This window comes from Perna viridis, chromosome 4, assembly GCF_037379345.1.
Source record: "Perna viridis isolate PV_CMFRI_1.1 ecotype Kerala chromosome 4, ASM3737934v1, whole genome shotgun sequence".
In the NCBI taxonomy this organism is placed as follows: Eukaryota; Metazoa; Mollusca; class Bivalvia; order Mytilida; family Mytilidae; genus Perna; species Perna viridis.
The window spans coordinates 39,410,105-39,435,348 of NC_142448.1; the positions used below are offsets into that span (position 1 = coordinate 39,410,105).

Below are 25,244 nucleotides of genomic sequence, written 5' to 3' on the forward strand. Positions count from 1 at the left end.
TCAGACATTTCATCATATTATAGTAATTTAGTCTAGGGAAGACCAGCTCTATTTCCTGAAGATAACTATTATACTAGCTGTAATGCTACAAGTAATTCTATTGACGATGACAGTATCTAAGTAGATATGTAGGAGTTCCATCACCTTGTAGGTTATGGTAGATGATTCTCTGCCATTATAAGATGAAAGAAAACATGAGATAAATTTCTCTAAACTGTAGTGCTATGAATTATTAGCATGCTGCAACTAGTACAAACAAGTTTACTCAGATTTCGAAAATTGTTCAAAATTAGATGCATTTCTCATGTCCCAATAATTAGCAATATTTAGCCTTGTGCTACTAGAAATCAACTTGAGTTGAAAAAGAAAGCTCATAATTCATTGTCCGATATTTTCTTTAGGATAACCTTAGAGAATTGTACTAGGTTAAACATTAGTTAGCTGTTCCACAAATACGTGCTTGAGCCAATCTAGGGAATATCAGGAAAAAATAAAGTTGATAAATTCTAAAAAACTTGTGTATCCCTATCAAGGGAATTAACTCTTTTTGCTCCATTCTTTGTTCTGAACTTTATAAAAAAAATTGCACTCATGATTTTTCCACTTAATAAATCTTATTTTAATTTTTGTGACACTTTTTTGCATTACAGGTCTATCTTGGAATAATGATGAAAATAAAGCTTAATTGCTAAAAGCTATTTTGCTGTAAAGGTAATTTTCAACCTACATAATCCAAATGGTGAAAAATATCCATGTTCTATTATACTAAATGCTACAATTGAACATTTATGAAAACTGCATCCCTTGTAATGATTCCATTAGCTGACACAATAAACTCAATAAGTGAATTCTCAACTGTTTGTAAAAGGCTCTTAAATTGCACGAACATCTCAGATTAAACAGTTAAATGAATTTTATAGCGAAACTCACAACATGTAAATGAATATTGCAACACTGGGAAGCTTTCAGTTTAAATTTTACTGCAACAAAATATGGCACCTTAAGACTTAAGAGACAGTTCATATTTGAGTACCAGTCCTTACAAAACTCAAGCAGTGAAGAAAATCATGGTTAATTAAAAAAAACATAAAAATTTGAAGGCAAAGGCACCTTATTTGTGAAATTGCTGTTTTATTTTTTTTTTGGTGGGACAAAGGAATAGCAGATTTAGTGGAAAATGGAAAGAATAAAAGAATGAAAACAAGGGGAAAACAGTATACCACAGTCCATCACCCATATACTATCGTTCTATCATGAAATTCTGGTGCAGGTAATCATACATATATGGTGTGAATAGTAACAGACTTCATAAACTATGGTACATGTACATGTAAATTCATTGTATTATCAAGAATTTATGAAAGAGTAACCAAGGGAACCAAGATTCTAGCAGTAATCAAAAGAATGTAATCCAGGGACAAAGACCAGACATGGAAAACAGTCATACACAACAAAGAACATAAAATAACTAAAATAATACATACAAAGTAACAAAAGAAAATGAGCAACTCAGACTCCACTAAAAACTGTGAGCATGGACCAGGTGCACCAGTAGGGAAAGTGTTCTCTGCTTTTCTAGAAACACCAGCTGAGTTGCTCATAAAAAGTCAAATCCAATTGAAACAATCCAATTGGGGTGAAGAGATTATTCTCTAACCTTTAGGTTTTTTTTCTCAAATCTTCAAGTTGAAGAAGAAGAATTTGGTAAGAAGGAAGAATTTTAAGTAATTCTCAATTATAACTTTTATTATTTTATGAAACAGGGTTCTGGTCTGGCCTAACATGAATTCACAGCTGATCTAGTCAATAAATTGCAAATCAGACTGAACTAAAAAGTTTTGAATCTAATTTTACCAGGTACTTTTATTTATTAGTACATGATGATGACATATTTTCTTGTACAAAGTGCAATAGTAAAATAAATAACAATTTAACAGCAAAAAAATTAGTTCATGAAACATAGCAAACATTAAATTCAGACACATGCATCAATTTGAAAGCAAGTAGTCATCAATTTTCTAACAGTAAGTAAATGTTAAATCCAACAGGACATTTATTCCTCCCACCGCTTTTAAGTTATTTCCAGACGCAAAGGATTGGCTCCGTCAATGCAGCAGCGGGCTTCCATGTCAATAAGCGAGTCAGGAAGTGGAAAATTTTATGGACAGACATAAAGTAATCTGGGTATAAAACGAAGGAAGCAGGACTAGAGTCACAGTAAGAGCATTTGCATTCATCTAAATAAATAAGACGAGACGAAGAATCAGAAGAACTAATGTTTAATTGTCCCAAAGCCGTTAAAGTCACAGAGGTAATTTGGTTAATGTATTTCATTTGTACTCGGAAGCAGGTTAAGGTCTGAAAATGATGGAGAGACAAGGAACTTAAATGAGGAAAGAAATGATTAATAGGTGATGAAGAACAGTAAAACCTGTTTAAACCAAACCCTAAAAAATCCAAAAACCTGCTAAATAAACCTGTCTAAACTGAACAATAAAAAATCTGAAAACCTGCTAAATAAACCTGTCTAGACTGAACACTAAAAATCTAAAAATCTGCTAAATAAACCTGTCTAAACTAAACATTAAAAAATCTGATAACCTGCTAAATAAACCTCTATAAACTGAACACTAAACATCTGAACACCTGCTAAATAAACCTCTATAATCTGAACACTAAAAAATCTGAAAACCTGTTTAATAAACCTATCTAAACTGGACTAAAAAACAAATCAGAAAACCTGATTAGTAAACCAGTCTAAACCAAACCCTAAAAATCTGAAAACCTGCTGATTCCAAACATTAAAATCAGTTTTAATGTATTCTGTCACTTGGTAAACTAAACATCTACCTTATCTGGACAAATTTAAAGTAAAAAAAGGAGTTCATTTTGGACAGGTTTCTGGGTAATTGATTGCAGAGAAATAACATTTAATGCACAATGCTAAAAATGAACACTTCACGTAGAAATAAGATTATTCTAGAGTTATGGTTATCTTAAAGAGCTGTTGTATGTTTAACCAAAAAGAGCATTGCTGTTTTGTGCAACCTGAAAGGTATTATGTAACACAGTTTTAAGGAAAACTTAAAAATGTCTTCTTGTGAGAATCAAATGGGTAATCAATGAATTGAAAAATCTTTCTATTTGAAGGAGTGCTGATCAGACATTGTAGTTTAAAGAATGAAGTTAAAATAAAAAGGAAATTTAATTTTTAATAATGACATTGACCTTTCTATAATTCCCAATTAAGAGATGCATTAAGATACAAATATACATTTACATTGCATAAGTTTTATACAAATCAGCATTCAAATGTTCTTCTGGGGATAAAGGGGTGAACAAAAAACCTATAATCCTTCACTATAGCCCTGGGGTATTACTCAAAATAGAGAAAAATCTGTTAGTGATGTCATGGTAACCAAAGACTTTAACTGGAGTGACCTTTGAACTTTGATATTCTTTGTACTACTATGTATTTTGTGGTGCCAAGCCTGGATTGTTGTTAGCTTATCGGAAAAAACATGATTAAAGGGATAAAGGTAAAAGAAATGGAAAAAGGGCACAAAACACAACAGCACAATGCTGGGGAAAAGGGCATTTGAACATGCTAAACCAGAATAATAGAGTAAATGCTATTGCAATGGAGCTAATGTTTTGGTTAAAGTAAATAGAACATACTAAAAATAATACTAACTTCATTAAAATCACTTGAGCAGTTAAGGAGAAGTTGCACTTCCATGAAATTTGGACAGATGAACTGACTAACAGACAGAAAGACAGATAGGCTGGTGCCTATATACCCCAAAACTTTGCAAGGGAGTATAAGAAGAGGTTCTCAGAAAAAATAGTATGACTGAAAAAAATTATCATGTTCTTCTGGAAGGCATAAAGCAGGAGAGCACTAGAGAAGAGAGGCACTATGGGCTAGCTGAGACACTAGACCAAGTAATATCTACCAGTATAAAATAAGTAATGCTCTCTCCCGCCTCCATCATTTTGAAATAAAGCAAAGCACTTCTTATTTACTCTTAAATGTCCTTCATACAGACAGCTAAATAGAAATATAAGTCATGGTATCTGTAGACAAGCCTATTACAATAATTTGATCAAAAGATGGAATCACAATAATTAAGGTCAATAATATTTAGAATGGAGCCATAGTCCAGACATGATAAAACCTATCGTTAATGTTCTATGGTTATTGTCTGGCCGTTATGAGCTTTATAGTCTATCACAAATCTGCTAGAGTCTATAGAAATATGAATACATTGCTTTAGGAATATATCCCATAGGAATTATGTATGCTTTTTGGAATAGAAGTATGAGGTTTTTTTTTTCATTTACTTCTCAGGACACAAATGTAATTGCAAATGTAGAAAGAGATATTTCTATGTAAAAATTTTAGAATGTGCATGTAGTTAGATGCACTAGGGCAGACAGATGTCAAGATAAAAAACATGAAGTTGCTCATGCTGTCGTGTTAGGTATAGGATGTTGATGCTGGACAGCCCCAAATATCACTTACAACGTATGTCATATCTTTCAAATGCCACATACCAAATTTGAAATCAATCTATTTATTAGGAGTCAAGAAATTTATGACAAAAATTCTCTCTATCATTCTATATAATGAAAAAGTCCAAGGAAACAGGAAGTTAGTGTTGGAAAGCCCCTGAAATGGCTTTCAACAATTTTTGCCCTATCTAAATAAAGCCACACACCAAATTTAAAATAAATCTATTCATTGGCAGCAATGATATTTGCAATGAAATTCTGACGGATAGATAAGATGATTCCAATAAACACACAGGAAACTAATCAACATAAGACCACACATCAATAAAAAAAATAGGAGCTGTGGTATGATTGCCAATGACATACAGTCCTTGAACCGATCCACGCAATAATTTGACGGATCGATGACCGTTGATTGATTGATCGCTGACGGATCCGCAATTTTGTTATGTAAAATGACGTAAGATCTGTTTTAAATAAAAGAAATGTAAACTAAAAATATAAATGGATGTTTAAATCTATTACATTATGTAAATAAGTGTAAAATTGACAAAGAAAACAACAAAAACCGTAAATACATCGACCGTTCTGTGGTCACGTGATGCGATCACCAGTTAAATGGATCGGTTTGATGGATAAATGAATGACCGGAAATTGATAGGTGATCTATGACCTATCGCAATTTTTTTTGCACGGATTGGTTCAGGTACTGTATTTATCCACCAAATGCCAAGCAATGGACAACTTAAACTTCTACAGGTTACCACATGGTCTTCAATGATGGGTAGAACCCATACCATAAAGCAAGCTGTAAAAGGCCCCAAAATAAATGATGTGAAACTATTCATAAAAGACAAAATTGACCTAATCTATAGAAAAAAATGTCAAACGAATAACAATGAACATAAAAAATAACGACAGGCACATAAAGTATGTGGCAGGGTTAAACATGATGTGAGCGTTAAACCCTTCCCTAAACTTATATAAAAATCAGCACTAATTAGTTAAAGATATTTCAGTTGTTTATGTATTCTAGTCAGATTAAAAAAATCTAATTTCTTGCCATCTCTGACATGCACTGTACATTGTCAGATGAAAATTGTCCTCGTTTATCTAAAATACAAAACAAACACACCAAAGCCATAAATTTACTCCAGTACTACAGCAATACTTTTCAAAATCTTAAGTTTTAATTAATGATAGAGTAAAAAAATTAATTCCAACTCTTCAGTGAAGCTTTCCAGCATTTCAGGACTGGCCTGATCTTGTATGCATGAGCACAACCTATTCAGCTTAAGAGATTATTGGTAACACTTAATGGCATAATAGCATGTTGTTTGTATGCTCAGTCGGAGTAATTTAATTTCACCGGATTGATCACATGACTCTTGATTACTTCGTGGAACATATAAACTTTGCTTCCTGGCACTGATTGATTGATTGACAAACATATGTTCTAAAAACTGGTACTAAAATTCTTCCACAATAATAATTTCTATACCAGTAAGAATGAAAACACAATATACACATGCAAATATAGCTTGTGTGAAATTCATATGAAATGGGCTGCACATGAAATTCACATGAAATTAATGTGATTTTCATGTGAAATTTTCTTACCATTAATTTCACATGAAAAGTCCATATAAATCTCATATGAATGTTCAATGTTCAATTCAAATTAATTTTATGTGAAATCTGTTACTAACTTTATTTGATCAATTCAGGTGAAAAGAGTGTGAAAATATTTTGCCTGTGTAGCCAAATTACCCTGTACTCCAATTTTAGTAAATGGTTAAATTACAAACATACCATAGTTGTAAAACAGGAAAAGGCACACAAATGTAAAGCTAATGAGACAACAGAGACACCTCTTCCCCTTTTATTGGAAAATATGTCATTTTCATGTTTAAAATTAACAAAAACTGGCAAATAACATCCAAGCACCACCCCTCTATTTCTGAGGAACCTCGGCTGGCACCCCCCTTTTTTCCAAAGTGACTGGATCCGGCCCTCTGGACAAGTACAAATAGTTGCAAGGAAAACCCTTAAGGAAAAAAGTGAAACAAAGGGATGTACAGATATATGGACAGAAGGACAACAATAAAACAGTAAATTCCCTTTCTTTGGAGATAGGTTATGATAAAAATACTGACAAAGCAACACATTAATCAATACCTCCTTGGGACTGATTTTTTAGTCAGTTTTGCACTGAAACTGATATGGAGTCTCTTCAGTAGATATCTGGTTAAGACAGGTTTCCATTTTATTCAAGATCCAGTTTAAACAGGTTTCACTATTCATTCAATGTCACATGATCAATGCATGGGAAGCAATTACATGTACTAGCACAGCAAAACCTGTCTCAACCAATTACCTTTTGGACTTTGAAATTGGTCCTGTTTACACAGGTGTTAGGTTTACCAAGATTTAAAACACATTTCAACTGCTATAAAGAGACCTGACAATGTGTCTGGTTTGAAAAGGTTTTCTGATTTTTCAGGGTTCAGTTTAAGTATGTTTCAATGTACTTTTATTAACAAAACTTGATGGTGTTAAACTTTTTAAATTGCTACTCACCATTTTCATAACAGATGTTTCCCAAAGCTCTACAGGCCTGTGTTGCCATGGAGATATCTTCAGATTCTAGGATTGGAAGAAGGATTGGAACAAATCCAAGACTCACACATGGTTCTCTGAGGGATTCTGTAAAACATAAAGTTTTTAAAAATATTTAATGTTGATCAGGTAGAGAGAAACTGCCATGAAAGAACAACATAAAATGTTTGATTCTGGAATAATTAAGTTCAGTCAAACACATTTCATACATACAAAAATTCCCAAAAGTGACCTTCATTACCGGTATATATCAGCATGTTTGCATTGCATAATTTTATGCTACAATTCATGAATTAGACAAATATGGCTTTAAGATCAACTTTACATGCAAATTTTACAAGTCTAGTGGCAATGTCAACAGCCAAATACATTGTATCAGAATTTCAGACAACTTTACCTAGCAATATTCCATAGCCTTCATTTTACTTTTAAATGATGCAGTAACAGTCGAGTTACGTAACAGTCAGTCTGATGACTTACAATGAGGGGATTTGTGCATGATGTTTTTCTACTGCAAGTAACACAAGTGTATTTATTGAATACTGTTATCTTCACATTTTTGAGCAACAATACTCTTATTTAAACATGCTATGAATTTAGAGTTTCTTACAAAGAAGTTGCTTATTACATGACACATGTTTTGCCTGAAAACCTACCAACTTTAGCTAGTTCAGCAAGGATCTGTATGACTTTACACTGAGTTTGTCCTGTTGTGACCTTGATAATACTGTAAAGGTCATCTAGCATTCCATCTTCTGCTGCTGTCTCTATGGATTCTTCGACTTCATCTTCTATTGATGATAGAAAAATTGGAAAAAAATTAAACTCTCACTGCCTAGATATACAATTTATCAAACTGAAGCTTAATTCTGGCAAAGGAATTTGACAGGATTTATTGTATAAAGTCTCACATGGGACTCCACATGGACATGGCAAAATGGAGTAAAATGTTGCAAAAATCCTTTGACCACTCAAATCTCAAGTATTTGGCATTTTATGATTTTACAGTTGTATGGTAACTTCAGGAACATGTACATTTAATCAATAAATATAATAAAAAATGGTATGGTGTATATGTCAAAGAGACAACAGCCTAACCAGGATAAAAATGTCAGCCTAAGGCCACCCAATGATGAAGAAAGCCTCATACCACAGGGGAGGCCGCAGCAGGCCCAAAAATAACATTATACACAGGTACAGTGAAATAGTTCTCTATATACTCGAGTAACATAAAAAATAAAATAAGGTGAAGAGAAACAAGACATACAGAGGCCAGAAATTCCTGTCTTGGGACAGGCACAAAATATGTAGTGGGATTAAAGTACTTTTGCAAGATCACAATCCTCCCCAGTGGCAGATCCAAGGGGTACGGGCCCTGGGGGCCAGTACCCCTGCCCCTCCCCCTCTTCAGAAAATTGCAATTTTTAAAAATGTTCAAGATCCCCTAAGAATGCAGGATTTGAGGTTTAATATTTCAAAATTTTCTTGGGGGTGGTGCCCCCAACCCCCCTAACAAATTCAGATCACTTTGTGATCCTCACCGGTGATCCTGTCAAGAAATATTTTTTTGGGGCCCCCCTTACCTAAACTTCTGGATCCGCACTGCACCCCCTTAAAATTTGGCCATTGTGGAAAAAAAAAATTACACAATTAAACACACTAAAAAAAATCAGTTCAAAAAGGTCTGAATCCCTTGTTACAATGGAAATAAAGGAAATGAACACCTATAAATTACAAGTCTCTCTAATAGAATGTTGAATGCTTGTCATCTGAGTTTTTTAATTGATGTTTCAGGGGCCATAATATGGAAACAAAAACAGATACATGTAGTAATGAATCTTTTCCTTCTATCACAAAAAAATCATCAAAATTGCTTATAGTGTTCCTGATATTGTATGACATGTGGACAGACAGACAGAAGTATACCATTTTATGTCCTTCATAAGTATGGTATATAAAAAATAAACAAAAAAAGACATCTGAAAATGCAGAAGTATACCGTTTTATGTCCTTCATAAGAACTGCATCTAAAAAATCAACCATAAAAAAGAACTTGAAAAATGGTTTCTTACATTATACATGTAACCTTAGTATCCAGACCTTACCAGTCAGGGATTGACACTAACAGTAGTCCGGTAGTCCTGTGCCACCCTAATTTTGGAGAGGACTACTAGAAAAATTGTCATGGTAATCCATTGGGCTACCTAAATTTTGCCTTATTTTTCATAAGATCTAAAAACAGAACAGTCATTACCATCTAAGGACTACCTGTTTTACCTCTGAAGTAGTCCTGTTGACCACAAAACAAATGAAGTTAGTGTCAATCCCTGCCAGTAGCATATCTAGGCTGCATATAAATTGAAGTTATTATTAGCTGACAGCTGTACTGACAACATTGTAAAATTTTGGACATAAAGTCATTTACATGTACAATTTCCAGATGAATCAACAACAAAATAATAACAACAAACAGCAAACAAACAAACAAATTTAAAAAATAAATAAATAAACAAAAAAATAAACTGATATACATGTAAGTCTGAAAATAAAAAAAAATAAAAGTACATGTTCAACAAAAAAATAGACATAAAAAACTAAAAAAGAAAACAAAAAGTCATAACAAATATTGATGAAGGAGTCAAATGAAAGCATTCAAGAGGCTAAACCATTTCATCAACCATGAAATACAATGCAATCAGTGAAAATGGAAAAAAACGAAAATCATTTAAGCAATAAAGCAATCTAATTTTTTCTCACCATTATCAGCACTGGTCAGATAGTTCAATATTCTTTCCAAACATTTATTTTGTTCCTCTTCATCGTTAGAAATCTGCAGTTTCTCCAACATCTTTGTAAAGGATGATGATGACGAATCGTTAGCTGTGGAAGACAAAATGTCCATGGAAAATTATTCAACGACAAATTACTCTACATCTATGACAGAACGAAATAGCATAACGGAAAAATTATTTAACGAATAATTTTCAAAGCTGGGGAAAGCTGATCAATATATAAGTCCTCTATTCTGTTTCCACACACGAGGTTTTGATATTTATAAGGGACTGGCACTTTAATCCAATAACAGACTAATTTAGGAAACACTTGCTTTAAAAGTCAAAATAAAATATGGTTTTCGTTAACTATGGGTGAAGATGTCTTTGTTATGCATACAAATAGCCAATAGTTTTACATAATTGATCCAATAATTGAGATCTATTTAGTAATGATTTACTAATGTAAATACTACAGCAATGATCTGGACTCTGTGAACAGGATGGAAAATATGAAATTTCCAATAAATTAAATTAATTCATTTTTATCTTGACTAGTGATGTAATACACATGTACATTTGTTATACCAAGAGAAATACATCGTAAACACATACATTTTTATAGTAAAATATGCATTTTAAATCACTATAATAATGATGTTTCTTTGTTATGTACATTTGTACATAATTTCAATTTTTTTCTTTTTATTTGGAAAACAAAACATAAACATCTTTAAGTACATAAAATGTATGATTTTTTTAATTGGGAAGAATGCAACTATTTCATGTGTATTTCATGAATGCTGTTGAATTCATGCCCAATATGTCAAAATGATGATTACAATGGTATGCAACTGGTAACAGCTATGAAATTTCTGGTTTACATGTACACTGTACATGTACATGCATGTAATACAATTAAAGATACTTCAAATTTGAACAAAAAAGTACTGCTCATAATACATTATATGTAATGTTTATGAATTATGAGAATGCAGTTCAAAATACTGTAATAAAAAGAGTATTTTTGTAATGTCTAGCAAAATACATGTACAACTACATGTACATGTAATGTACACACATGTACAGTACCACAAAATAAATTCAAAATCATTACAATCACTTCCTACTACCCTAAAGATAAACAACACCTTATAAGTAATTTAGAAGTTTGAATATAAAAGACATGATATCTGTAAATGTATTAATTTTCATGGTGTACTAATTTCTGCTTTTTTTTTTAAGTTTAGATAAACAAAATACAGTGAAAGTACTATTGTTCGTGGGGTACCGATTTTCAAGGACTTTGTGGGTAAAGTAAACCACGAAATTTGGTTCCTAATGAAGAAGATTCTTTACTTTAAATTGTATGACAGGATCATCAAAACCACAAATTCAAGAAACCACGAACTTGTGCTTTTCCCCTAAACCATGAAAATTGATACCCATGAATAGAAGTATTTTCACAGTAGTACATTTTTTTGTACTTGCAAAATAGATTTTTTATACTATGTTTTTTATCGAAGAAATTACCTGCAAATATGTCCTCTTAAGATATTTCACGAAAAAATTAATCTTTTTACAATAAACAAAGCCAACAAAAAATCTGTAATTTGCAGAATAGGAACTATAATTATGGCAGAAAAAAAAACCCTAGCAATAAAATCCAAATTTTGTGGACCTGATTACTCATTTGAAATTTAAACATGAAAAACCCTGAAGTTGAATCTCTCTCCCTTACATAATTCTTATAACAATCATCTTCATTTTACGACTTCTATGAATGAATCAAGTTTACTTATATGGAAGTCAGGTCTGAATATAGAAAACCAAGACTGAGATTAGATCAGAAAACAAATTAATCATACCATGTACATACATGTACAGGTCAATACATGTAATTTGTATAACATGACAAGTTACTGTATAGCACATCTACATGCACAAGTAATGCTTAACCCTTCCATAAAATTTAAAGGTAATCAAAATCCATTGAGGTTTTAAAAGTTTTTAGATTGCACATGAAATTAGCACTTTGCAAGAGTTATTGTTCTTGATTTTGCTCATTGTGGTTGATTTTAGTGGGAGATAATTGTACATATATGATTTTCACAAAAGTACAGACCTGAATATGAAAAGAACAACTGTTACATTAAAATATAACATATGTAGATTGAAAAAGCACTGTTTGTACAGTGGGTTTTTCTTCACCATGAATCACTTAAATGTCAACAAATTTACATGTACCAGTACATGTATGTTATCCAGAAAATTAGTCTTCCCTGAAAGTATATATCTCACTACCAAAACAAGTTTGTGTATAACATACTAAGTTCATTATAACATCCTCATAATGTAAACAAGTACTACCTTTAAAAAAAAGATAGCCGACAGTAAAATTTTGTTCTTTTCTAAGTTTCTACATTTCTTTCAAGAAAATAACACGTGGCATGCAACTTCAAATTTTCAATTGTTTTTTTCAAATGCAATTTCAGAATTTCAATTCAGTTTTTTCGAACGCCACTAAGTTAGCAGTATTTGGCCAATTGGAAAACATAATTGCAATCAGGTGACTTGCATTTCCATAGAAGAGCATCCTTAAGGTCAAAGGGTAAAAAGCAAAGCTACATCGACTGCGTCAGAAAAAAACAGATCTTGATTTTTCTAAAATACATGTACTTGTGTATCTACATTTTTCCTCAATTTTCCAACTAGCTGATTGTGATTGGTTAAGGAAGAATTTCATGATATCATTAAAATAGATTCTTTTGTATGAAATCAGAGCATAGGCACTCAAAAGAGATGTTTTTATCTAAAATAATAGGCAATGACTCCTAGTCAACTCAGTAACATAATCAATCTATGTTTGGTTTTTTGTACATGTAATTAAATGTATTCATACCAAGGTCATTATATAAGCTGTACCCAGTGATTTGAAGATGGTAGCCAGCTACACATACATATGTACAATGTATGACCTTGTACTACTGTATCTTGGCCGCCTACTATTTTGCCAAGCTTATGCCCTATCTAATAAAACCAAATGAGGGCCTTAGCAGCCTTCTACAAATGTACTTTTGTTCTTTAGTCTGTTACATTTTAGTACTTAAAAAGTATGAACTGATTGATTGTGGAAGTTTAACGTCCGAGCAGCAATATTTCAACTAATATCTAGGCAATGAACGTGAAATGGATGATAAAATGAACATGAAATTCAAAATGGGATGGGACACAAGGACTCTACGGTTGATGAATTTTTATTGTAACTGGAAACAGAGGTAGGTAGTGTCAGGCAATTAAGCCTCCTATGGCCGAGTGCACAGATTCCTACACCCAATGAATACCACATCAAGCTTCTTTTAAGTGCGAGGAACGTGGCATCTTTCCCAACATTTTGTGAAACTGTGTTTGTGGTTAGATTTTTTGTATTATGGCCTGATGACAAGCAGCATGTAGCAGGCTAGGGTAACCCGTTCATCCACCTGAGGCACACAAACCTAGTTTCTCTGTGGGCAGAGCACTTAGCAGCCAGGGTTCTGAGCACCATTTTGATATATGTACCTGCACTGGGCTAAAAAGAGTAATCAAGGGAACCAAAATTCTAGTGGAAATCAAACAATGTAATCCAGTGACAAAGACCAGACATGGAAAACAGACAAACACAACAACAAAAGTAAATGGGCAACTTGGACTCCACTTAAAAGTATGGAAAACCTTGCAAAACACTATGCTGTGTACCCTTATCTGAAATCACATATTTTTGCCAAATGCTTGACGGTCATAAATATGTACATGTACATGTAGGAATGAATTTCTTGAAGTTAATCTAGATTTACAAAATTTTTGTTTGATTGTATTGTAAATTTATCATTCTCATTATTAATGTCGATGATTTTCTGTTTCTTTTCCATTGGTTTCACATGCATACATGCACATGTAACTAGAATGTCCTTTCCAAATGACACAAATTTATTTTACATATTTTGTTTACTACATACTTAGTATTCACTTCAATGTTTTATTTTGTTTTATCAAGATTTGAACATGTCCACTACTGTCAACACAGATTCTAATTTCTCCACTCTCCACAGTGGAGATATTTTGAGTGGAGTCAGTGTCTCCACTCTCCACAGTGAACTGAAGTCACCATTTCAAAAATTATCTGTAATGAACTTCTCCTGTCTTTAAACCATGGAATATTTAATGGTTCTAGCAGTTTAATAACATTTCACTGAAGGACAGAAAAAAATATTGAAAACTATTGAAATGGAGCAATTTCATCCAAGTTTTCCTTTGGTGGAGTCACAGTGGAGGACATGGATGACTCCACTGTGAAGAATGGATAAATTAAAATTTTGGTTCAAAACAGTAGTGTCAACATTTGATCAATTCTTGTACTGACATAAAACAGGTACACGTATAATACTGCATATTTATTTGCTTAAAAGGCATAAAAGACCTATTTTGTATGTTTAGAAAAAAACATTTGGCTGAACAAAAAAAAATTAAATCTATGAAAAATATTAAGGATTATTGTTTGAAGATACTGTGCATGAACCATTTTGTTTAAATGAAAAATTTGGTTGTAACATTTGGATACGAGGAAATTTAAGTTGGTACTGGTAAGACATTTAAAAGATTTTGTACTATTTATACCTAATGCCCTTATCTTTAATAGCTGTCATACATGTATATATAAATGTATGTAAAGTTTAAAAAACAAAGCATGTCTCTCTTTAAACAAATCATTGCTTTTTATCATATTAATACATTCTCATTCCAATTAGTGTTCTCCTTGTGAATTTGATATTGCATATTTCCCTTAAATTAAAGCACAGTGTCCATAGAACAACTAAAAAAAATCACCCAAAAATGGTAATTATGAACATGTGTATATGTACCACAGTGCTTTTAGGGCAAAGGAAAGAACACAATCCATTTAAAAAAAAGATCAATGCAATTTCAGTGCACAAACTCAAACAAAATATACATGTACAAATGTATGCACCTTCACCTCTCATAGAATACAGTAAATATACACTCAGAGAGGGAGGATACTTTTATTTCGGTTTCCAGTAGATCACAGAGTCCCCTCCTAAAATCCTCCAAGCGATTTCTCCCATCTTGGGAGTATTTTATTTCCTTTTTGGGAGGATTTCGGAGTCACTCCAAGTATTTTATTACCTAGTGTATTGTAATCATGTTCACCTCACAGGTAAGACAGGATGTAGGTGGTACTTCAAAGGATAATCAGGACAATAAAAAAACTCCCAGCTGAGAGTATTTATTGCCTTTTGGAGGAAGATTACTCCAGAATTTTTATGGCATTTTTTGGAATTTCCTAGAGTCACTCATAAAAGTGACACTGAAATGAGAGTTTGAGATTCCATCCTGTAAACAGAATTTACTTCTAAAACACCCAAACCATGAAATGAAGTATAGTAGACTGCATTTAAAGGGTGATGGAAAAATAAAGTGGACATGTACCAATACATGTACAAATGTACATGAACATGCATTTCAAAATACACAGTACATCAGAAGAATCGTATTAGAAGTGTGCTTGGGTTAAGACTTAAGTGAGTGAATGAAAAATAAAACAGTGTGATAAAGCGAAAACCATTACACTAATATACAATGGAATGCTAAATTGGGCTCTTAAATCTCAAAAGGTCTGAACAATTAAGGGAAGATCACAACCTCATTTCTTATTCAAATCTTACCCATGACAAAATTTGTTTATCTTATTTACAAAGCGGAAGTGTTTGTTACATTCGGAACGTCTCGATCGTTTTCTTCGACCGATCAGATTCTTCAGACGGGCACCTGCTGAGCAGATGATGTTTTGTTGTGCTTAGGGATTAGTCTTAAAACTTACAACAATCAACTGTTTCTCTCATCAAAATATATTCATCGGGAAATTTGCAACGGTTTATAAGATTTCGTATTACTTTTAACCGTCAAATTTTGGAACAAATGTGTTTTTCTTCCACTTTTCCTTTCGCTTTGGTTATGTAGCCCTACTGGATTTTTTATTTGGATTTCGATTATTATTGAAGTGTCCTAATTTTCGAATAGTAATGACCTAGTGGTCAATATTAAGTGAATTGTTTTGAACACTTCTTTATGTGAAATCTAGACTCTACTGAACGTGACAACATACCCGATATTCGTGATCAAACAGAACTTTATTTGTGTGAACGGATTTTAACTTTTCATTTACCCATAACGTTCACATTTGTGTTTATTCTGTACATGGCGGTTTCAATCGATTCATGATATGGCCTACACAGTTACATTAAAGGGTGGTTCACCCTGGGGATTTAGATTCCAGGGAGGCAGTGATTTTAATGAACCCATCAAAGTGGCTAAGGTAAGTTTATGAAGGTTCTGATGAGTGACAGTCTTCCAAACATTAGATCCTGCTGTGATCACCCACTGTACATTGCACAACTCTTTGTATTTGTTTTGATACTTTTATCTTGTATGAAAAGCAATTAACAGATTACTAACTGATCGTATCATGCAGTTTGTTAAATAAATTAAATGTAGCAATTAAGTTATCTAACTTTTCGTAACAGATTTACATGTAAACATGTAATGATTATCCCTAGGGTCTAAAATAACTATCACATCAAAGTGATGTTTAAAGTATTTAAATGTAATATCCCAAATCAAAATCTTAAATTACAGGAGAAGTTTCTATTCTTTTCTTGTGCATGTACATTCTGTAAACTGATAAGTATCAATGTAATTGCAGATAATGTACATGTATACATTGTAATGTACTTGCATCGTAATGAATACATACAGCTGTCTCTTCTTATTAATTCACATCGAAGTACATCAAGATAGAAGCTAGATATGATTTGCTTCAAAGCTTCTATTCATTAGAAAAATACATTGATATGAAACCATAAACTTTAACTTAACTGGAATGTGTATTTTATGTAAAAAATCTGCAAAGGAGATGGCCTCATGTTATCATAAATAGGTTTTGTATCGAAGATTTTATTGTGTGTTGATAAATTTTTATAGCTTTATTGGTTTCTTGTTGTGTAAATATGAAAATACTTTAAGAACACTTGAAATTTTTTGTATAGATTTTTTCCAACCAGGTATTCTTCCATTAAAAAAATTACATGCAAAATACATCTTTGGGTTTGCTGCTTTTAATTCAAATATGTGGAAACATCCATGTTTTGTGTATAATGTACATGTACTTGTACGTATGTACATATATCAGCCTTAGTCAATCATTTTCATATTAAGTGGTCTGGCATTTTTACAGAGCACTGAACATAATTAAGGTACCATACAGTATATGTACATGTATATTGTAGGATAACTGTCTGTTATTATGATGGAAGTTATTTGCTTAGTCTGTGTTAATTAATTAATTATCTTTTCTACATCAGCTTCATAAATGTAAACCTTATCCTGGTAGGGTATCATTTTGCCTGCTGATTTTCATTGGAGCATTACATTAGTGTATGTTCTCATGGAGGGTATATTGAAAATGTACAAAAAATGCACGTTTAAAACATTATGTGCAGATCATTGCTCTAAGATTACATGTATTGTTTGTATATTGATGCAGTTAAATTTGGTACCTGTAGCATTTTGCATTATCAATTGACATTTGCAAAATCATTATTTTGGCAAAAACTTCTGACTTATACTCATGCTTTCCATATGTAAGTGTATAGTGTATGCATGTTCAGTTGTACACGGTTTCATAAAACAATTTAATGAACAAAATTTCACTTTAGATTCTCTCTTGCAAAATTTCAAAACAATTTCATTTGTACATTGTACATGTACCGGTAATTGTAAAAAGGTGACAAGTTGAAGAGTAAGCTCCTGAAAGTTAAGTATTGGATTTAGACAGGGTCTTGCATGTTTTCAAACTTAAAGTGTTTATTTATATTCATATATGTACATGTACATGTAACATGTCAGACATGTGCATGAATTCTAAGTTTGTATACATAAAATTATTGAACATCCCTTATACAACAAGTACATGTACATTTACCAAAATTATCCTATACAATGTATACTTTGTTTCATGTAGACATCTGTGCATGTAAATGTCTCTTTACTGAATTAAACAGCTGTGGCATATCAGTACTAGGGATGTTCAGTACATTGAACTACAAATGTATTGCTCAGTAGACTTTTGGACTTAAGTAGCAGTCTTTGTAAGAATCATGCAAAATCTGAAAAAAATGTGATACACCTCAAAATGGCTACATATTTTTATTTTTGTAATTAAGTTGTTTTATGGGTCTATACTTAGAAATTTGTACAATTGTAATTATTCATTCAAATCTGCCTGCTCTTAGAAAATAGAAAATGTAATCAACATTGAAAATCCAATGGATTCTATTGTATTTGATTGTCATTCACTGAGTTATCTCCTTAATTTTGAAATCTACTGTGCATTCTATGAAATTTACTGTATATCTCCTATTTCCTAAGAGCACAGGTTATATGAAAAACTGAATGTTAATTTCTGTTTACTATTGCAATTCAAACAAAATATGAAAAATAAAAACATATAGGCTTTTTACCCATGAATCTCATTTTGCATGATTCTTAGCTGGAGTACTACTTAAATTTTAAGGATGTCTTCTTATAAATGTCACTATACTAATTGTTAATGTTGTGGTCTTCTACACAAATGAAGTGTGACATATGAAGACCTAATATCAAGGTAGTGCGATTTAAATTTTTAATAACCGCTACCGCATTTTGTCATTTTTGAATAACAGTTGTAAATTCAAATCTTTTGTTAAACTTTAGATAAGAGATTAAAATATGTGTTTGACCAAAAGAAATACAAGCCTTGCAATCCTAACAACATATGAGGAGTTGCAAGTTTCAGAGTTTACCTTGTTGATCAAGTCTTCACCAAAAATTATTTATTGAATTTTTTTAGTGGGTGTGGTTTCATTGAAATTTTCAAATATGAAAAATTTTAGTCTTATTAGATTTTGAATATAATCTTTGATTAAGATTTTCTACGTGAGCTTCATCTGTTTTTAAGCTAATGCATCAAATTATGATTGCTATTGACAGGTGAGGTTCTGTTTAATAGATTAATAACAAATGTTTCCATTTGACGTACACCCCCTCATGTCAGATTTTAAAATAATCACCTTGACATACAATGTACATTGGTAAATATACCTATTGAAAGTAGAATAACGACTCCAAGTGAAAGATTTATCCGACACTCCACAACAATTCTTATTTACTGATGAAGATGAACAACCACAGGTTTAAAGTAAATCACCTACCTAGGGCATTATATATTTTGGTACTTATCCAGTTTTTTGCATTGAAAGTGTATACTAGTGTTATGTTTTGTATTTATATGTTTCATCTCTTTTTATCTGTATTTATTTTTGCCCCATCTGACAGAGACCATTCAACTTTTCACCCAACTTTGGTTAGATTAAATAAAATAAATATGTGTTCTAGCTTCCTTAATTTTTGGAATGTACAGTAGTCAATATGTACATGTCCTCATGTAGAATACATGTACACCATTGTAAATGTGTACTGTTCATTTATTCTAATTTTTGGTGAACAAGTGAATGTTACTCTTGAAAAGAATTCCCTCGATATTCTTCTATGCATACTCAAAATTAGAACCAAGATCTTTTGTGTAAGGCTTGTATGTCCATCAAAATTGTAAAAAAATTATTGAAATAATTTGAACAAATGTACAAAAGTGTACCTGTATTCTTTCCCTTGAAGAATCTGCAACATAAAAGTACATGTATGTACATTGACTCTCACAAGTATACATGTACTTGTATAGTGCATTCCTTTGAATCAGTGTTTAGTGATACAGTCTGTAAATCACAACGTATATATTTTAACAATTGTTCCTTAAAAAAGGAAAGCATATGAAATTAAACAAGAAATTCAATATTTAACAACTTCTATGAACTTCATTGTGTACATAAACGAGTAGCACAGGTTAGCAGTAATGAAAACTGTAAACAAAATTCTAATTACAAATATTTGTAATCATTTGTATACAAAACAAAACCATAGCCAGAAAATGTATTGGGGTGGGGGGGGGGAGGTTGGAGTAGGTTATTTAGACAAAACATCCCATTTTTAGATGTACTTAACAAATATCAAGTTTGTTTTAAACAGTAATTTGCTTACAGTCTTTTAATAGGCCAGGGGGGATGTCATTACCCCATGACCAACATAGCTATGGACCTACAAAATCTAGCAAGCTGAATCAGAATTTAGCCACAGTAACATTATATAAAAAGGGCCATTAGCTTTGCCAGTGAAAGTTTCTTGGCAATAACTGTGCAGATAATTACAGCTGGCAATATCATCTTTGCTAAATCTGTAAATGTGTTGGAATTTTTTCAAATATCTTAATAATTAACTGCTTCACTTGAATCCCTGATTAAACAGTTGTAATAGTTCATTAATGTTTCAAATAGGGCTAGATGATTTAGATCATGTTTAATTCATATTCTTTATAGATAAGAAAAAGTAATCTGTGGTTTAATACTTTAGTCAGGGTCATCTCAGGTCAAATGAGATCTTTGTACTATGATCATAAAAGGCATAAAGGCATTATTCTATTTCTATACATGTACCATTGAATAGTCATGTAAAAGGGTTTAATGTTCTACTGAAATCTTTTTAAGAAATTTGTTATACATGTACTTCCACTCGGTGAGTGGGTGGTCATTGAATCACCTTGTCTGTTTGTCATTCTATCATTTATTCTTTATTATTATCTATTACTTGGTCCATTCATTCAAAAATGTTGCTAATAGCCACCTAAAGGGGTATAAAGATTCACTGAAATCTTTTTCAGAAATTTTTTTATACATCTACTTCCACTCAATGAGTGGGTGGTTATGGAATCATCTTGTCAATTCCTTTGTCATTCTATCACTTATTCTTTATTATAATCCATCATTGGGTCTGTCCATTCAAATTTGGTTGCAATTACATGTACAATGTGTCTTGACTCCTAATGGATTGATTGATTTGGTATGTGGCTATTTATAAATGGGGCATATATTCTAATGGATTTGTTGTTCAATATCAACTGTCTGATTTATTGGACTTTGCCATTTTTCAATACATAGAACAAATAGGTGTATACATGTACTTAGCATCACTATTTGTGCAACTTCTTGTTTATTTTGTAAAAATGGCTTACTGGCAGGCCAAGATGATGTACTATAAGGTTAAGGGATATTTCATGTACATGTATTTCCAGCAAAAAAGTAAATATACATTTTAAAATCAGTTCTGTTTTCTTTAGGGCCGTATTCATAGTATTTTACTTCATTTATATCATTAGTTTTGTTTTGTATACCAAAAAATCCTCATTTTTTTAACAAAAAGAGAAGAAAGAGCAGTGCTAAAAAAATTTGCTATTTGGGCTGAATTTGGTGTACATTGTACATGTGTATTTGTGTGAAAAATTTGAATTGTTAAAGCAATTTTGAAATTAATGTCTATGCCTCAGGGGTAAAAATTAGTGGTGGTCTGAGAGTTGGAATCCTCAACTATTGACCTAAGACAGTTGAAATTTCGTTTGCCTGGGTACTGGACCTTCAGCTCTTTTCATTGACACTTTTATTGAGGATTTTTGTTATCCCAAAGTGGACCACAGATTTTAAACTTGGAAAAGTCCATGACCTTCCACTCTGGAACATAAGTTTAAACCTTTGACTGAATCAGCATGTCCAAGAACATTTTTCTCTTCTTTTGTCCTTGTAAAAAATATAAATATGTGTATGTGTATACACCATGTAATTGACCTGCATTGCAATATACTTCCTATATTATAAAATTGTATACCAATAAAATTTGAACCACTGAATTAGTGAAAAAAATTATTTTTCTGCCATTTGAATAGAAAAACTATTCTTAAAGATTAGAAAATGATATTTAAAAACCATTTTATTTGAAAGGCACACACGACCTTCAAAATTTAACTTAAGTCCTTGTGCATTGTTAGTAAATGTATGGCGTCTATTTTATGTCTCCAGATCTACTTTGAACATAAAGTTGTCAATTTATACCTTGTACTGGTGAAGGAATATTTAGATCCCCACTCAACGAGTTGGTGGTATTTTTGAATCACCTTGTCCTTTCTTCACCTTGTCGGTATGAATTTTGTTGCAATTATCTCAGTTCCAATGGATGGATTGTTTTCAGTCCCCTATTGTCTTTAGCCAAAAGGGACTTTAGATTTTCACTCTGTGCGTCTGTCTGTTCAGAAAAAAAATTTAAGTTTTCCATACTTTTTTTTCTGAACACTTGCAGATATTGAGCTGATTTTTTGGTATGTGAGACAATCTTGATGAGTTTCAGAGCAAGTATAATTTTCATTACGCTTCACTAATTTTTGTAGAAGCTATGACCCTTGAACTTTGAAAAAATTAACTGAAATTTAAGTTTTCTGCACTTTTTTTCTATTCGCTTGCAGGTATTGAGCTGATTTTTTGGTATGTGAGTCTATCCTTATGAGTTACAGATCAAATGTAGGTTTGGATACGCTCCATTTATTTTTGTCCAAGTGATGGCCCTTGAACTTTGAAAAATGTACAAAAATTTAAGTTTTCTGCACTTTTTTCTAAAGGCTTGCAGATATTCAGCTGATTTTTAGTATGTGTGTCTACCCTTATGAGTTACAGATACGATTTTGGTTTCTTTTTGCTTCCCTGATTTTTGTCCGGGTTATGGCTCTTGAATTTACCAAAATTTAAGTTTTTCTCACTTTTCCTTAACACTTGCAGATGTTGAGCTGATTTTTGGTATGTGAGTCTAATCTGTCCAATTGTCCATGTATAAAACTTTGGAAATCTGGATTTGAACACCTTTCCTGTCTTTGTTCATTTCCTTTCTTCTGTTTAATGTCATGGTCATTTTCTCTGTCATTTTTATATAATAACAGAGTTTACTGTTTAATAAATTTTACAACCATATATAGTTTACACTTGTAGATGTATTACAATATGTTGCCATAGTTTTTAGAAAATAAATATTGTTATAGGGGAGATAACTCTATTTCTTTGCCATGCAGAATATTTAATTCCATTCAAATATTGACAGAGGAAGTCAGTAATTGGTTGGTTGATTGATGTTTTGACTTCAAATGATAACCTTTAAGATGGTGTAGGAGTATCAATTCACCATATGTAAAATGTTTATTTCTTTAATCTCTATCTTTAGAATTTAATTAGGGTTTTCAACTTTTAAACCTTGGACTCAGATAAAAGTTCAATTAAGTGAAGTAATTCAAACTGGGAGGGAAACATTCAATTATTCAATTGAAAGTTTATATTTTATAGCTACATGTACATGTATTGAAAATGATGTTTATTATGATGACTAAGTATCAGTTACAATTTCAATTTGTTTAGAGGTCAAAGTGCAGTTCTTTGTCCTGTTTGTGTGCTTAAAAATATTGCATGATAAGGCATTAGATGCTTGTACATATATACATGTATATAGTGTTCTTGTAGCAATACATGTACAAATGTTACTTTACTTTTCATTTGTAATTAGGCAAGAGAACACAATTACTTAGTGTAGGGTTTAACAAAAACAAAAACCAAAAAAAAACAAAACAAAAAACAAAATGCAGCACTTTGTACGTGAACACATACATGTACAATTGTATACAGGGACTAAGCATTATTATAAGTATGTAAATGAAACTAGAAATACAAAAGTTCTTTATTTTAAAATTTTTCAAAGTCTACTATAAAAATGAAAGCTACATTTGTCCTGCACGTTTCAATTGCACTGGATAGATTGATGATTTTCGAAGAGTTGTCTTCTAATAACTTAGAACATGTAATTTTGGGCACTGCATCATAATTTTAGACACATGTTTGAAACATTTTTCATTTTCTATGATTTTAAGATGTATTGAAAGTCATTACCAGTATTTTATACACTGACCCAACACCATTGTGAAAACAGAATTGAATTGAATCATGTCCCTATCTCTGATATGAATATCCCCTCAAAATGTGATTAAGATATAGTACTGGTACATTGTACCTCATTTAAAGAGTCCATAAATCTTACTGCATACTGCACACAACTAATGCAAAGCATAGAGTGATTGTTGTTTTTGCTTAATTGCATATGTGCAGAATACATGTGTAAATGCACGTGTAAATGCATATACATATTTTGCATACTTCAATATACTTCATCACTACCTTTCTTTGCCAAGTGATTTGTCTTTGAATGATGTATTATCTATCAATAATTGTTTTGCAGCTGAAGATAATTTGTCTTGTATCATGAGTATATTTAGAATGAATGGTAACTTATGTTTTTTGGAAGCCATGGTAATGACCTCAAGGTCAGGTCTTCAAGAGTTCAAGTGACTTTGATTACAAATCCCCTCAGCTGGTGGCATCTTCATGGCAAATTGTTGTTCTGATTTTACAGGTGTCAGAAGGTCTAAATTGAATTGAGAATACATGTAGTTTAACAATAGTTAGTATTTCTAAGGAATTTGGAAGTTTTTCTCAATTATTTATGATTCCATCTGGAATAAATTGGAAGCAGTTGGTAAGTATTTACATGCATGTTTTCTGCATCATAGATAACAGAAGATATGCTCTTTTTACACACAACAAGTGGTTTTGCATTTACTTCTTTTTTAATTAAATACAATTTTGAATGGGTCAAATTACAAGGTACATCATGTAGCTGTTTTTGCTAATGATGGTACATGTATCAATCCGTTAATCAATTAAATTACATGCACAGGTACTGTCTTGATGTTAACATGATCAAGTGTACATTGTAGTCTATTATGAAGACAGCTTTTATGGAAAAATTTCAACTTATAAGGTTGATAAAAGGGGTGAATAATTTACATGATACATGTACATATTGTATATGCATTGGTTGGCAGAAAATTCACATTTAAACAGCCTCTAGATTCTACGGTACAGTATCATGAAAATAAATAATCAAACTCTCCAGCATTTGAAATAAATTTTCTATTCTACAAATTATTTAAAATAAATATTCTGTTTGGCCAAAATTGCTAGCCCCTCAAAATCAAATGGTCTTCCCCTTGTTTCTTTTTCAGACAATAAATTATCTTTGCAAAAAAAATTCCGTTTTTATGTAATTATTGTTTGCTACAGAAGTCTAAATCTTGTCTTTGATATTAATTGTACTACATGTAGTACAACTTATATAGATTAAGATAGACCTGACTGACACTTTTGGACTAAATTTACAAATGTATATTTTGGTTCTGAGTCAGAAATTTTATTTGTTTTATCAATTCAGTATATT

General features: G+C 31.9%; 2 protein-coding genes across 53 annotated transcripts in view; one reads left to right on the plus strand and one right to left on the minus strand.

Moving 5' to 3' along the window:
• LOC148620029 (rap1 GTPase-GDP dissociation stimulator 1-like) overlaps positions 1–15,712 on the minus strand; it is a 60,307-nt gene extending 44,595 nt beyond the window's left edge. For 2 of the 3 annotated variants that reach the window (XM_088580602.1, XM_088580604.1), the window contains exons 1-4: positions 15,629–15,693; positions 9,892–10,014; positions 7,791–7,925; positions 7,096–7,221 (exon numbers count right to left, since the gene is read on the minus strand). In XM_088580602.1, the coding sequence (XP_088436728.1) occupies positions 7,096–7,221; positions 7,791–7,925; positions 9,892–10,014; positions 15,629–15,632 (388 nt within the window). In that variant the 5' untranslated portion in view covers positions 15,633–15,693. Of the gene's footprint in view, positions 1–7,095; positions 7,222–7,790; positions 7,926–9,891; positions 10,015–15,628 lie in introns of all 3 variants that reach the window. The other variant, XM_088580603.1, reaches the window with a different exon arrangement.
• The window catches only part of LOC148620030 (uncharacterized), a 136,875-nt gene continuing 127,343 nt past the window's right edge, over positions 15,713–25,244 (plus strand). For 48 of the 50 annotated variants that reach the window (XM_088580549.1, XM_088580554.1, XM_088580548.1 and 45 more), the window contains exon 1: positions 15,713–16,278. In XM_088580549.1, coding sequence (XP_088436675.1) covers positions 16,186–16,278 — 93 coding nt within the window. In that variant the 5' untranslated portion in view covers positions 15,713–16,185. Of the gene's footprint in view, positions 16,279–24,288; positions 24,504–25,244 lie in introns of those variants that run through there. The other 2 variants (XM_088580592.1, XM_088580589.1) reach the window with 2 other exon arrangements.